This window comes from Cyprinus carpio, chromosome B18, assembly GCF_018340385.1.
Source record: "Cyprinus carpio isolate SPL01 chromosome B18, ASM1834038v1, whole genome shotgun sequence".
Classification (NCBI taxonomy): domain Eukaryota; kingdom Metazoa; phylum Chordata; class Actinopteri; order Cypriniformes; family Cyprinidae; genus Cyprinus; species Cyprinus carpio.
In genome coordinates, this window is record NC_056614.1 from 23207519 (window position 1) to 23222146 (window position 14628).

The following is a 14628-nucleotide window of genomic DNA, read 5'->3' on the forward strand; positions in this document are numbered from 1 at the left end:
CTCTTTTATTTAGCCCTTTATTCTTTCATTATTTATTTATTTTTTTGATAACATTTAGGTCTTTTTTACCTCTTCATGTATAGAAACTGGATAGGTATAGCTCTAAATCTGCACATTTTTATACATTTGCGTAATTAGATTTAAGAATTTGCGTCTTAGTAGCATATTTTATTTTCCTATAAATTTGTCTGTATTTTGCCTACCTAATTATTTCTCATTCGTTACCATAGTCTTTATAAATGCATTAAAAGCGTATTTGTACAGGACGTTTTAGACTACATTACCCAGAATCCTTTCAAGAGCACAGTCACGTGTGTTGGGTTTAAAATCACCACAGCAACGGGAGCGCGGAAGTGAAACCTGTTAATTTAAACAACCATTTGCACAACTATTTACATAAATAGTGCACAGCGCCACTTATAATGAAAGCAAACGTCAAATCGTCACCTTTAGAAAAAAGTGTGCAGCAGGTAAGTGCCTAATACCTGTAATGGCTTTTTAAAACGAACAGGTGTTACGTGTGTTAATTATTCTGTCAGTTTAACGTTACATGTATATTTATATCAAAACCAACGATAACTGGAGCAGACCGCGGGCCGAGGCCAGCAGGGTAAGCTTAGAGAAATAAGAAAAGCTTACAAACACATATAATAATTATATGTAGAACCATGAGTTGGTCTTGAGTTATTTATTAATAATTAAATATCTCACAGAGTTCCAGCGTTAGAGCTAGAGACCCTGCAAGACACGGAGGAGGAGGTGGGACAACGACATGATAATGTGTAGTTTATAACTTGATTATAAATCCTAGTGGATTTAATGTTACTGTACATGTCATTTTGAGCAGCATTTCGCCATAATTCCAAAGGATGCTGCTGGCAAGATTGTCCCAGGAGATCTGACAGGGCTCTCCATGAGCTGGGGCTCTCCAGCCTCCACACAAACACAGCAGGTACTTATTTAAAATGATCTTAAATCAACTAAAAAATGCAATTCTGTCATAATATACACTTTCTCTCTCTCTCTCTCTTTCTCTCTCTCTCTGTGGAACAAAAAAAAAAAGATTTTGAAGTACTGCTATTTTTCTCCAGCGCAATTAAAAAGAACTACACTCCCAAAACCCAAAACTCACATCCTCACACAAAAAAAAAACATTTAAAAACAAAAACAAATTTTAATTTTTTTTAAACATTTAAACACCCACACAACAAAATAACATATTCTTTATATCTGCTGTATAGCAGTGGATTTTAGTATAACTGAGATACTATTATAGTTTTTATTAATATTTTGAATAATCTTTTTATTTAGTATACAGTAAACAATATATTTTTTTTTATGTATAGTTTTTGTATTTTATATGTTTTTATTTATCTGTCTGTTTAGTCTGTATAATTTTTTTATTTCAGTTTTAGTGTGTTATTTTGTAGTACAACTTAAACTAAATAAAAAATGTAGCATATTTCAAGTAGCATTTTTTTATGGTTTTAGTTTTAGTTACCTATAATAACCCTGCTGTATATAACTACGACTGTATATAACTTCAGTGTTCAGGTTAAGTGTCTTGTGCTTTTCCCTCCCAGTGTTTTGCGACCGAGATGAAGGACTCTGCTGTGGTGTCTGCTTTGGATAAGGGAGAATCACTACAGCTGAGCTACAGAGTCCAGACACAGAGAAGTCCACTGTCTAGTCACAAACCCAACCTAGATTCATCACACTTCAGCTGTAAAATCACAGCACAAACCAACTACAACCAGTCCAACACTGTACGACCAAACAGCAAGATGAGGGATGCGGTGAGTTCTGCAAACTTTACCATTGAAATAAGCACAGAGGTCAGGATAATTTTCACTTTATAAGTAAATTATATACAACACCCTGACATCAATGAAACACTTTCTGAAATTTATAGTGATTTAATGCTGACAAAAACAATAGTTTATGTACTAGAAATGAATCCTACCTGTCACTCCACAATGAATGTCATTGAAAACTTGTTGAATGCTAGTGATTTATTTTATTATTTATTTCCACACAAAAGTAATTTGTTATAATGTATTTTATTTTATTATTTATTATTTTTAATTTTATTTCCAGAAAAAAGCTATTTACTTTTTGTTTTATTTTAACCACACATTTATCATGTTTCCTCACAGAGGCAGTTTATAACAGATTTAATTGTATTGTATCCATACATTTATCATGTTCCTTTACAAAAGCAATTTATAACCATTTTTATTTTATTTATTTATTTATTATATATTTTTCACACACATTATTATGTTTCCACACAAAAGTAGTTACTCGGGCATCTTCTCTGTTGACCTCTGTTCAGGCCAAACATCCTCTGCTACATGTTTTTGACCAGAGTTTGTTGTCTCCCCCTGGAGGAGGGTGTTTGTTATGCTCCAGAAGTCCTATGTGAGCACATAATGTGATTGGATGATGTATTTATGCGTTTGTGAGTAGGCGGAGCTTACCGAGGACAGGAAACTGCAAGCAGTAATTGAGCAGGTTATGGTGGATCAGCTGTCGAGGTCAGTATCTCTCTTTCTCTCTCTCTCTCTCTGTTCCATTTTTGTTCTCAGTTTGTGGTGAGTAATAACATCGTGAGGTTTCTCTGATGCTCACACAGGGCTGTCATTAGCGATCCAGAACAGAATGCTGTGTCTGTCAGTCCCACGAGTGTCCCACTACGCTACAGGAGAACTCTTCACCACACTAAGTAAAACCCACTCACATCCATGACTCAGATACTAAAATATACTCATTTTTTTTTTTACAATACCACATCATACACATTCATTTTTATAATGATATTTTTGTAACTTTCATTCTACATAATATATATATTTTCTAAATAAATCCACAAAAAATATTATTTTCCCAAACAAATTCAAAAAAAATAATATTGCACTAATCTTAAACTCACACTGATTTAAACAAACTGGTACTAATCTTAAACTTTGGCAGTTGCATATCTGCATGCAAAACATCACTCTGGACACCTTCACAACCACATAGCAATGCCTTTGTAACTACCCACAAGCACTCAATAATCGTGATAGCCAGTCTGGCAAGAACCACTCACATTTAGAAAATATAGTAGCATAAAAGCATAAAAGTAAAGTTCTCAGTTAGAATCCTGGAATTGTGTTGTCCAACATAGGGAAGAATATACATTTCTAATATAATGTCAGTTTACTTATTGATTTTACTACTTCCAATAAAAGCATCTGCTAAATCAGTGTTTCCTAAACTTTTGGGATTAGAGAGGGAACTACAGGGGGTTCAAGAGTTAATGAAAGGCTAATAATTAATTAATTAAAATGTAAAATTATGTGTTTAAAATAAAGAAATCATTTTAAATGAAAACCGATTAAAATAAAACATTTACTAAAAGTTTTACTAAAAGATTTTAATTGTTAACCTGTATTTCGGGGACTGTTAACTGACATCAGAAAACTGTGAACATGCAAATGTGTTGATAAATTATTGAAATATTAACTTAAAACTATTTATTTTGAGTATTTGAAGTATTTTGGGTATTTTTTAGTAAATATTTTAGGTCAAAAGGGTTCAGCTGACAAAAAAGTTTTAGAACTATCTATTGAAAGAAAGAAAGAAAGAAAGAAAGAAAGAAAGAAAGAAAGAAAGAAAGAAAGAAAGAAAGAAAGAAAGTGCATGTTTAAAGCCGTGGTTTTGAACCTCAGTTTTACAATAAAAAAATTACAGACTCATTCAACATAATTTTCACTGGTCCTGTCTTGATCCATCAATAGATAATTTTGCAAGACTGCTGTTTGTTTGCACTTCATTGCAATTATCTGCTACTCAACTGTAATTAAATATCAATAACTCATCTAAAAAAAAAACAAAAAAAAAAAACATAAGTTACATTTACAGTAAGAAATTGAAAAAAGGAGGGTTTTTGTTGATCCCAAGGTGCGACAAAGAACTAATCTAGTTAAATCAATAGTTCAAATTTGTCACCACTGCACAAAAACACCCATTCACAAGCTTATATTTTGCTTTTGGTAAAACTGTGATTTGAGTTGTTTAGGTTTTTGTTTTATGTCTACAGAGTAAAAACTAGGATGTCTTTAACAGAGAACATCTTATCCAACAAGCTCTGCTTTCAAGCCAGGATTTTATCAAGGTAATCACAGCTAATTACTTAGTTTTACCTTTTTTTAGTGTTTTGTTTTGTAATTCAAATGTGTTTGATATATAGGTGTGGACATGAAGCATGTCGAAAACTGATTGGCTTCTTTTTCACATGTGACCAAACACTGACCGTGTACGAGTACCGAAATTTTGGTAAAAACAGGTAAGGCTGAAATGCTTTGCAATTATACAAATACAACTCACACATAGTTTTCCTCTATATTTAGGTGTCTGAAAAGCTAATTGTTAATCAAAACTCTTTCAGATGGAACGCGCTGCCCTTTATCACGCGTGGTGTGTATTTGAACGGAGGGAGGCCGTACTGCCTGCAGGACATCTACCAGGTTCAACACACTCATCATCTGACACACACACACACGGACTAATATTAATTCATTAACACTCTGCCTGCATCACCCAGGGTGCCGAGCTTCGTTTCTGTACAGACGGCCCACACCTCCCCCAAAGTCTGAGACAGCAGCCGTGCCTGACCCTCAGAGTTACTGATGTGGATGACACAGCCAAGAGAGCCCTGGTGTATGTACCACTCACACACACACACACATACGCGTGTGCGCAAGTGAAAGGGCTCAGAGTGTTTCTTTTGCACAGAACTCAGTCTGGGGAAACTCTACATCGTCTCTCTGAAGAGGAAATCAGCGATCAAAACACTCTAAAGGAAATTCAAGGTTAATACTTAACACAAGCATTTCTCTTACACACAACCATTTCTTATTGAAATGCATAAATATTCATCCAGAATGTTTCTCACCCACACAAACCTGTTTATAAGGTGATGTCATTTTCAGTGTTAAAACTGGAGCTGTCAAAATTTTAAAACAGATTAATTGCATGACAATTAATCAATCGATGACGTCAGTAAGATTTTTTTGTTGTTTTGCTCACCAAGAATGCTTTTGTTTGTAAAACAAAAAACAAAACAAAAAAACAGTAATATTGTTAAATATTATAACAAAGTAACTGCTTCCTTTTTTAACATATTACATCTAAAATGTAATTTATTCCTGTGATGCAAAGCTGAACTTTCAACATCATTACTTCAGTGTCACATGATCCTTTAGAAATGTTGATTTGCTGCTCAATAAATAATAATTATTATTATCAATGTTGAAAATACTGTAGTTGTGCTGCTTAATATTTTTGTGGAAACTGTGATACATTTTAGCAGGATGAATAGAAAGTTCAAAAGAAAAGCATTTATTTACAATAGAAATCTTTTTAAGAAATCTATTTTAAATAGATAACAAATATCTTTATTGACACTTTTGATCAATTTAATGCATTCTTGCTGAATAAAAGTATCAATTTCTTTTAAAGTCTTTTATATTTGTACTAGTAGTGTCAAATTGTTTAATTGCAAAAAAGTTTGTTTACACAATATTTAAGAAATAACGTGTGTGTATATGTGTGTGTGTGTGTGTGTGTGTGTGTAATATTTAAGAAATATATGTAATATATATTTATATATAAAATAAAATACAAAAAAAAAAAAAAACACACATATATATTTCTTAAATATATACATACATGTATGTATGTGTGCATATTTATACTGTATATACATATAAATATACACGTACACATTATATTATGTTAACACAAACTTTTATTTTGAAAGCGATTAATCAGTTTGACAGCACTTGTTTGTAAATTTAATTGTGTAAACAATTATATGTACAAACCAAATCAAATTTATCAATCTGGTCTTGCACCATGGGAATGACATTAAAGGGATATACTCCACCCAAAATTAAAATTTTGTCATTAATCACTTACTCCCATGTTATTCCAGACCCGTAAAAGCTATGTTCATCTTCGGGACACAATTTAAGATATTTTGGATGAAAACTGGGAGGCTTGTGACTGTCCCATAGACTGCCAAATAAATAACAGTGTCAAGGTCCATAAAAGATATGAAAATCGTCGTCAGAATACTCCATCTGCCATCAGACGCGCAATCTGGGTTATATGAAGCAACGAGAATACTTTTTGTAAGCAAATAAAACAAAAATAAAGACTTCATTCAATAATTCCTTTGTCAGCAGTCTCCTCTGTGTCTTTCCATATCACCGTATGCTCTTGTGTAACCCAGATTGCACGTCTGATGGCAGATGGAGTATTCTGATGACGACTTTCATACCTTTTATGGACCTTGACACTGTTATTTACTTGGCAGTCTATGAGACAGTCACAGGCCTCCCGGTTTTCATCCAAAATATTTAAACTTGTGTTCCCAAAACGAACGAAGCTTTTACGGGTTTGAAACGACATGGGGGTAAGTGATTAATGACAAAATTTTAATTTTGGGATGGAGTATCCCTTTAAGATGTACTGTGAAGTAAAAAACCTTTAAAAACACATATTGAGTTACTTGAAATTACACACTTCACCCTAAAATGACTGTGTACTCTTAGGGCTACATTAATAATAATTAATTAACCAGCCACAGAATGCTTTAATTGGAATCCAGCGTTCTAATCGGTGGATGTTTTGCAGGTGCAGTGCGTGATAGGCTGAAGGGACATGCGGTCCGAACCCTGATCAATCTAGGAAGAGATCTGCAGACCTTACATTTAAAGTCTGATTGGATTCAGCAAAAAGAACTGCTCAGACGATCTCTGATGGAGCAGCTGTGCCTCACTCAGCAGGTTAAGAGAAATCAAATCATTCAGCATCATCATCAATTTTTGCATTTCCCCATCTGTACATCTATCTGTCTGTACAGCAGAAATGATGAGGCTTTAGGAAAGCAGCAGGCATGTTGATGTAGGACATTATGTGAGCGTATTGAGTCGTTACATTAGCGTGTGCCGTGTGTGACAGGACTTCGAGGCGGTGTGGAGGATTGTGAGTCGGCGTGCGGAGGGGCGGGTGCACCCCGCTGATGTGATGCGTGCCGTTACCGGGGAGATGAGCGAGAACAGAAAAGCCGTCTTCCTGAAGGTAACAGACCAGCTGGACTGCTTTTGTCCTCCAGAGGACGCCGTTGAGCTCTGTGAGAGTTTCCATTCTGGCCATTTGCTGCTGTTTTGAATGTTTGTATCTTTCTCTTTTTTAGGTTTATGTAAAGCTTGACCCAAATAAAACTGGCTCCATCTTCCTCAGCGATACTGAAAAATTCTATAGAGGCAAACAAGAGTCTGACGCAGCACTCAGTAAGCTTAGTCTTTTGCTCACAGACAATAGTATTTTAGTTGTGTTTATTCAGTGTCAGTCAATATTTCATGATAAACATTGAGTGTTAAACCTGTGGCACTTCAGTATTGATTTCCAAAAAGGCTGCATAGACTTCATTTTACAGATACACTTATGAAGCTCTTGCGTAAGCGTATCTGAGACTACCTCTTGTAGCAAACTTACAAGAGTAATATTACTGCATAGGCCACATGGATTATTGATTTTTATGAATTTATTACCATTCTTATCTCAAACTGTTGACAGAAGCCGATCTGAACCCTGACTTCCTGGCCTTCGTACGGGAAGCAGGAAAGATCACCAAAACCGTGTCCTACGCTGAGTTTGAGGACTATTATGAGGGTCTGAGTATTGAAATCCCTGATGATGAAGAATACATCAACAATCTGAGAGCTACGTGGAGTATCTGAGAACATCTGCCTTGTTTTTGGAAGGACATTTTCTGAATATGAGTGAAATATTGAGCTATTATGTTTGTTAATACTGTTTGTCATTATATATTATTCTTCATATTATATTATTCATAGTATACAGTGTTAGTATAGCACAGTGTAGAGTACAATTAAAAATTTCAGGTATCAATAAGATTAATACTTTTATTCAACAAGGATGCATTAAATTGATCAAAAGTGACAGTAAAGACATTTATAATGTTACAAAAGATTTCTACTTTAAATAAATGCTGTTCTTTTGAACTTTCTATTCATCCTGATCAAATGTATCACAGTTTTCACAAAAATAGTAAGCAGCACAACTACTTTTAACTTTGATAATAATAAGAAATGTTTCTTGAGCAGCAAATAAGCATATTAAAATGATTTCTTGAGGATCACGTCTCACTGAAGACTGGAGTGATTATGCTGACAATTCAGCTTTGCATCACAGGAATAAATTACATTTTAAATGGATTGAAAAAAGAAAATTGTTAATTGAAATTGTTTTAATATTTCACTATATTACTGTTTTTACTGTATTTATGATCAAATAAATGCAGCCTTGATGAGAATAAAATACTTCATATTGATAGATTTAACTACTCTTTGGACTGGCACATGTTTTCAAGTTTTAATTCATAAATACATGTTTAAAATGTTAAATGACTGTTAACTTGAGTAACAATTTGTACTGATTTTATGTATCTACCATAATATCTGTACATATACAAACCTTAATATGAAAGGCTATGTAAAAAAGAAAATTCACAGATGAATCGTGTCCAATATGGACATATATGCATGCATGGCATCAAAAGGCTATTTGTAGAAGGGCTCCCTCTGTGTCAATGGCCATTAGACAGTCCGTTCCCAGATCCATTAGAGTAGGTGTGTGTGTAGTCTTCCTCAGAACCCTCCTCATCCTCCTCTTCATCGCTGCGCTCATCGCCCTTCAGCTAAAAATAATGAAAGAGAATTAATCTTGTGCATTAAATCTGCTTCTGTGAAAGTTTTTACATATAAACACATTTACTTTTTAATAAACTGATTTTTTATCATTTTTTTTATTGCTGATTAATATGTGAAGAAAAGTCCAAGCTGTATTAAAATCAATAAAATGCACATACTGCTTTATTTGTTATCTTATATGAAGAATAATGGATACTCACTTTGCCGAAAATAAACTTTTTGACCATACGGAGAATCAAAGAAGCCCAGAACACGTGCAATAACAGCAGCACCACAAGCATGACGTTAAAGAAATAATAGCCGAAAAAGGGTTCGAACTGCTCCAGAGGATACACCCACGTACAGTGGATCAGCCTGTACACACGACACACACACACACGATTTAACTAATGTAACCCTAAAACCTCCCACTCATTTACCTCTGTCACATAACTTACCAGAAAGGGAAAATGATGAGTCTGGTTACCATGAAGACCAGAGCGAACACCACAAAGATACTGTTGCAGGTCGTCTCCCATCCAGCATAGTTAAACATCTTAGCAGACAGAAAAGCAGAAAAATGACAACCTTTAACACAAAACATACAGTATATACCCCTGTACATATAAGTTTGGGTTGGTAAGATTTTTTTAACATTTTGAATTTAATCTTGTGCTCAACGAAATACAGTAAAAACATAAATACTGTAAAATGTCATTTCGTTTTCTATTTAAATATGTTTTAAATATAATTTATTCCTGTGATACAAAGCTGAATTTTCAGCATCATTACTCAGTCTTTCAGTGTCACATGATCCTTCAAAAATCATTCTAATATACTGAAATAGAAAAAATATATCTACTACTAGAAGAAGTCTCCTAGTATAAACACAATTATCTCCTTTAGTGTTCCGCAGAAGAAAGTAAGCCATACAGGTTTGTGACAATGTGAAGGTAAGTGACTGAATGATGACAGAATTTTCATTCTATCCTTCCCTTTAAAACATGTTTAACTCTTCTTTCACTGTTCATCTCTCTCTCACCTCGAGTAGGACATCGGATGTGTCGTGCACCAGCATGACCAGTGTCCCGATGCGGATGTAGTTGGCACACCAGGAGAAGGACAGCAGTGTTAGTGTGGCCCAGTGATGGACCAACTGCTCTTTAAAGTCCTACAAATTGACACAGAGAGAAACAGAGCTCCATAAACCTAGACAGACATATCTCTCAAGATATGGCAACTTCAAGTTCATATACATTTTTTCAGTTATTAACAAATTTCATAAAATTTCTCCAAAAGCATATTATTATAATGAATGTAAAACATCCATTCATTGAACTTTATGAATTGAACTGCATACATTTTTGCTTGCTGACAGTTTTATCACATTATTAGCAGTGCTACCTGCAGGCTTTTTGAATAAAGGCCCGTTCACAACTATAAAGATAACCATAAAGATCGTTCTTAATATTAAAGATAGCAGAGTGCTTGATGTGACTTTAAGAATTTTATCCCATAGTCATACATACTGTATATATATATATATTAGAGAAGATGAAATATTCATGATTGTTAATAACAGTGCATCCTTACCTTACGTTTTCTGCAGCCACACTGAACAGTAAAGAACCATAAAAACTCATCTCAATGATGTAATACCAGTACTGAGAGTCCAGTAGTGACTGTACACACACACAGACACACACAGACACACACACACACACACACACACACACACACACACACACACACACACACACACAAAACAAACATATTTAAAAACCAACCACCATACAAACACATGCTTGCACAAACACAACCCTCCCAGAAAAACATGCAAATATTCAGACTGGTTTTCACTGTACTACGTACAGTATATTAGTTTTTGCTTTTAAAACACTCTAATGTAATGTTATTTATTTTTCTTTCTTTCTTTTTTTCTTATGTTACACTTAACTTACTTGTTTGGGAAATCCTGCCCACATTTCCCGTAGATCATAAAACCATGGTTTCTGTGGCACAAAACAATACAATTCATAGTTAAATTATTTATTTTTAGAACCAAATAACACAAATAAGATAAAGACTAAAGGGTTGCAGTCTGTGTTGATGAGTTTTCAGATTCTTTCTCGAAGTTGCATCGTTGCGCCAGTAGGTGGCGTCAAGTGAGTGAATCTTTGAATCATTCGAATCATGGACTCAACAGATTCACTTAATATAGGAATGAAACACCACTACGATGTGTACTCGACGACTGATTAAAACAGTTCACTGGTGAAGCAGAAATATTCAGACTTAACAACTATACAATATCGTATCTAAAATGTAAGCTACTCATCATTACCTTCTTGTTTATTGAACTGTTGTATAAATGCAAGGTCTGAATATCTCCACAGATGTGATAACCTGCACGTTTGCTCTTGTGAAACTGTTTAATTATAAGTTCTTCAAAACAACAAATTGATTTATGTGTTATTAAAAACCCAATTCAAAAGAGCCCACCCCATAGGCTAATTCTCTAAGTACCTAAACCCTTGATATGGTGATATGGGATTACATGCCTAAATTGAATACGTTCGTATAGTAGTGATGCTTGTCTTAACAACAAGTTAATGTGTGTGTGTGCAGGGCCTGTCCATGCCTGTTATTGTGCCCGGTTGTGGATCTTTCTATCAGGCTGGCGATGTTTACAGGTGGGAAAATGTTACTAATTACCCCTCAGGCATTTCTCACAAACACACATGCTGATTCAAGGTCTCTCCTGAGAATCTCTCCATGTGCTGTAACCATAGACTGTATGGCTGTAACACACACACACACACACACACATGCACGCAGCTGTTTGGAGGTCATTCAGATGTTCAGATACAGCCCGAGGTTTGTATATACATAAAAAAATCACTTACATCATGTAAAGCCAGCACTCCTCCGAAAGACGAACACAGATAAAAGGCAAACCGCCAACTACAGAGAGGAAATACTGAGTCAATAAAGAAATGAGTCAATAAAGAAAGTTTGTTTAGTGTGTGTAAATATACCTGGCTTCTTTGAATTTCTTTAGTACTCCTGGTCTGTCTTGGTTCCTCCGTCTGCGGAACCAGCGCTCCACCTGCCTTTCCGACCAGCCCAACTTTTTACACACACCTTTTATATTTGCCTAAGTACATGACATAAACAAACATTACTAGACACATAAGCTTCATATGTCAAAATGTGCTGGCCCTACATAAACTGGTGAATAGGACATTTTTTCTATTAATTGTTGAAGCCTGCTTATATAATGCGTTACAAAGTTACACTGTAAAAATTATTAGAGCATGTTTTTACAACAAAATATGTTTTCAGTTTTTTTTCAAAATCTCATGTTTAATTCTGTGTTGTTTGCCATTCTTTGTAAATGTTTGTCATTTCAATCAATTTCTCAATGAGAATCGTTTCAAAGCCATTTTTTTCAGTGTTTGTGATAATTTTGAGAGACATTATATATTTTCATAAATAACTGAACTTCTATTATAATACCACATTATAGTATGTGCTACTATACTCAACTTAACTCAACCTTTATTTATAAAACACTTTATTTATAATACACATGGTTCCAAAAGTATCTAATCCATTTTAAAAGATAATATTTGGTTTTAATAACATGTTTTAATCACGCATCTATATAAATGACCATTTTCACAAAAACATGGCATATATTACTTGCTAATTATTCTTAATTGTGATTAAGAACATCAATCGTTCAGAAATGTTGTATTATTATTATTATTATTATTATTATTATCATTATTATTATTATTCATTAAAATAAGTCTAAATGGACATTAACAAAGATTCATATTTTGGGGTAAATAAGCTTAATTTTCAAAAAATACATAATGTAAAAAAAATCTTAAAGGTCCTTAAATTTTTATTAATATATATTTTTTTACTTTTTTCTTTTTTACCACCAAGCTTATTTTTCTTCTGATTAAATGCATTATATGAATGCATTAAAAATGCATGTTTCGGGGGTTACCTGTGTTGGATGTTTAGAGTGTGTTTTGTAGTATTTTTCCAGTACGGGGTTGTGTGACGCTCTCTTGTGAATTTTGTCTTTAACCCCAAGAGCCTCAGCGAGAGGCACCGCGATCAGCCTGTTTAATGAGTAAGAGGCAGCGAGACAGAGTCACACCTTCATCTGCTGTCAACCAGAGACGTTCACTGCACTTCAGCAATTATAAGAACCTATAACACATGGTGTTTTCACCAGACTTATTAATTAGCTTAAGCAGTAAAGCTTCCTTGACCAACTGGCTTTACCAGCTCAGTTTTCCTGAAGAACAGCATGAATATACAATTCCATCAGCACTATTCAGCAAAAAACAAGATGTAAATGAATGCTGATGTAAGCTGGTCTTTTCAATAACATTTAGCTTGTGTGTGTACCTTTCATAGAAAGCTCTTAAGCCTAGCAGCAGGACTGCTACAGGTAGAATGATGTACAAATGGGACACACGGGCATAGACACGCCCCTCACTGTCCTGTAGGTCCGCCCATGTCACCGGCCTCGGCAACCACAGCCGATCCCACCAAAACCACTCACTAAGCATCGCCCTATGAAAAACACACAAACACAGCAACAGCATTTGCATGCATTCATTTAACAGATGCTTTTATCCAAAGTACCTACTGTAAAAAATTTGAATATAGAAGAGGAAACAATGGAAAGCCATGTTTGTGAGTAACAGAGTTGTGTGCCGTTCAAATCTAAAAGAGAATGCATTTCATGTTTCTCAATTTGAATTGGAAACATAATGCAGAATTGGAATTCAAATCTGGAATTTAAATGTGGAAGCAGAGAATGTGAATTGAACGAATTGGCATGCAAATGAGCTCATGTAACTGTAATTTTAAACTAGAAAAGCAAAGTTTGTCAAGACAGACTTTGAAAAGGCTTCACAGTCATGAAATGAACTGATTCAAGTAGTATTTTATTAGAGCGAAAGCAGAGGAGCTCAAGTTACTGCATGCATTCTTATAGTAAGTAGTGACTGTTTATTGTTACCATGACAAACAGACATATAACGTCCCAAAGACTGACTGAGAAACACGTCAAACAGAAACAAATGCATCCATACCAGCTTTGTCCTTTTCTTGTTTGTACACACTCTTCTCTCTCGTCCTGTTTTCCTGCTTTCTCTGTTTTCTGTTCACACACACCTTTAAGTAGATCCTCCAGAGTTGTGCCCAGTCCTGATGAATCCACTAGGTAGCGAACTCTCCCTCTCTCTCTCTCTCTCTCTCTCTCTCTCTCTCACACACACACACACACACACACACACACTTTCACTGCATACCTCAACCCCCCACAAAGAGCTCATTGAACCGCCTGTGTGTGTGCCTTGAAAGGGGGCCAGAGAACTGGATATTTGGGAGGGGCCACAGTCACCTCAGGTATAGTCAAAGAAAGGCAGAGTTAGAAGGAGAGAGAGGACATGAACCTTGAAATATTGCATGCCCTAAACATGCTAATAACTCACAGGTTGAATAAGAGAAATGTTCTTTCTCTTTGTTGTGACTTTCTTACTTGGTAGTGTTTTAGTTCTTATTTGCATTTATGCACCTGGCTGATGCTTTCATTCAAAAGGGCTTACAGTGCGGTCAAGCTTTAGGTTTTGTTTTTTTAATCAGTGTGTGCATTCCCTGAGAACCCAACCTGTGACCTTGGTGTTGTTCGGGTCATGCTCTACCAGCTGAATTACAGGAACACTCTGCTACAGGTTCTTGGTAACTTGTGAGTGATTTGGTATGAAAGCATCTACTTTAGCCACATCTTTTAGAACACATACTGTAGTTTGGGTTTTTATTCTTAGCAGTC

The 14628-nt window shown here is 35.0% G+C and overlaps 2 protein-coding genes and 1 long non-coding RNA gene across 3 annotated transcripts; 2 read left to right on the plus strand and 1 right to left on the minus strand.

Moving 5' to 3' along the window:
* The first annotated feature begins 114 nt into the window (after positions 1-114).
* caps2 (calcyphosine 2) lies at positions 115-8091 on the plus strand. The gene is made up of 16 exons (XM_042744452.1): positions 115-470; positions 570-610; positions 714-759; positions 848-952; positions 1584-1796; positions 2470-2537; positions 2636-2725; positions 4085-4159; positions 4235-4330; positions 4433-4511; positions 4589-4704; positions 4780-4856; positions 6685-6836; positions 7012-7131; positions 7247-7343; positions 7630-8091. The coding sequence occupies exons 1-16, from the start codon at positions 423-425 to the stop codon at positions 7791-7793; spliced, it is 1587 nt and encodes a 528-aa protein (XP_042600386.1). The 5' UTR covers positions 115-422; the 3' UTR covers positions 7794-8091.
* A 343-nt stretch (positions 8092-8434) lies between these two features.
* LOC109109402 (ceramide synthase 2-like) lies at positions 8435-14063 on the minus strand. Its single transcript, XM_042744453.1, has 11 exons — positions 13889-14063; positions 13197-13364; positions 12787-12904; positions 11804-11922; positions 11672-11729; positions 10727-10777; positions 10364-10447; positions 9808-9936; positions 9224-9330; positions 8987-9140; positions 8435-8773 (listed from the first exon to the last, which is right to left on the minus strand). Exons 2-11 carry the CDS (start codon positions 13358-13360, stop codon positions 8663-8665), a joined length of 1095 nt encoding a protein of 364 aa, XP_042600387.1. The 5' UTR covers positions 13361-13364; positions 13889-14063; the 3' UTR covers positions 8435-8662.
* Positions 10801-11459, plus strand: LOC122140466. Its single transcript, XR_006157145.1, has 2 exons — positions 10801-11090; positions 11394-11459. It is a non-coding gene; the product is annotated as an uncharacterized LOC122140466 (long non-coding RNA).
* Positions 14064-14628: the final 565 nt, after the last annotated feature.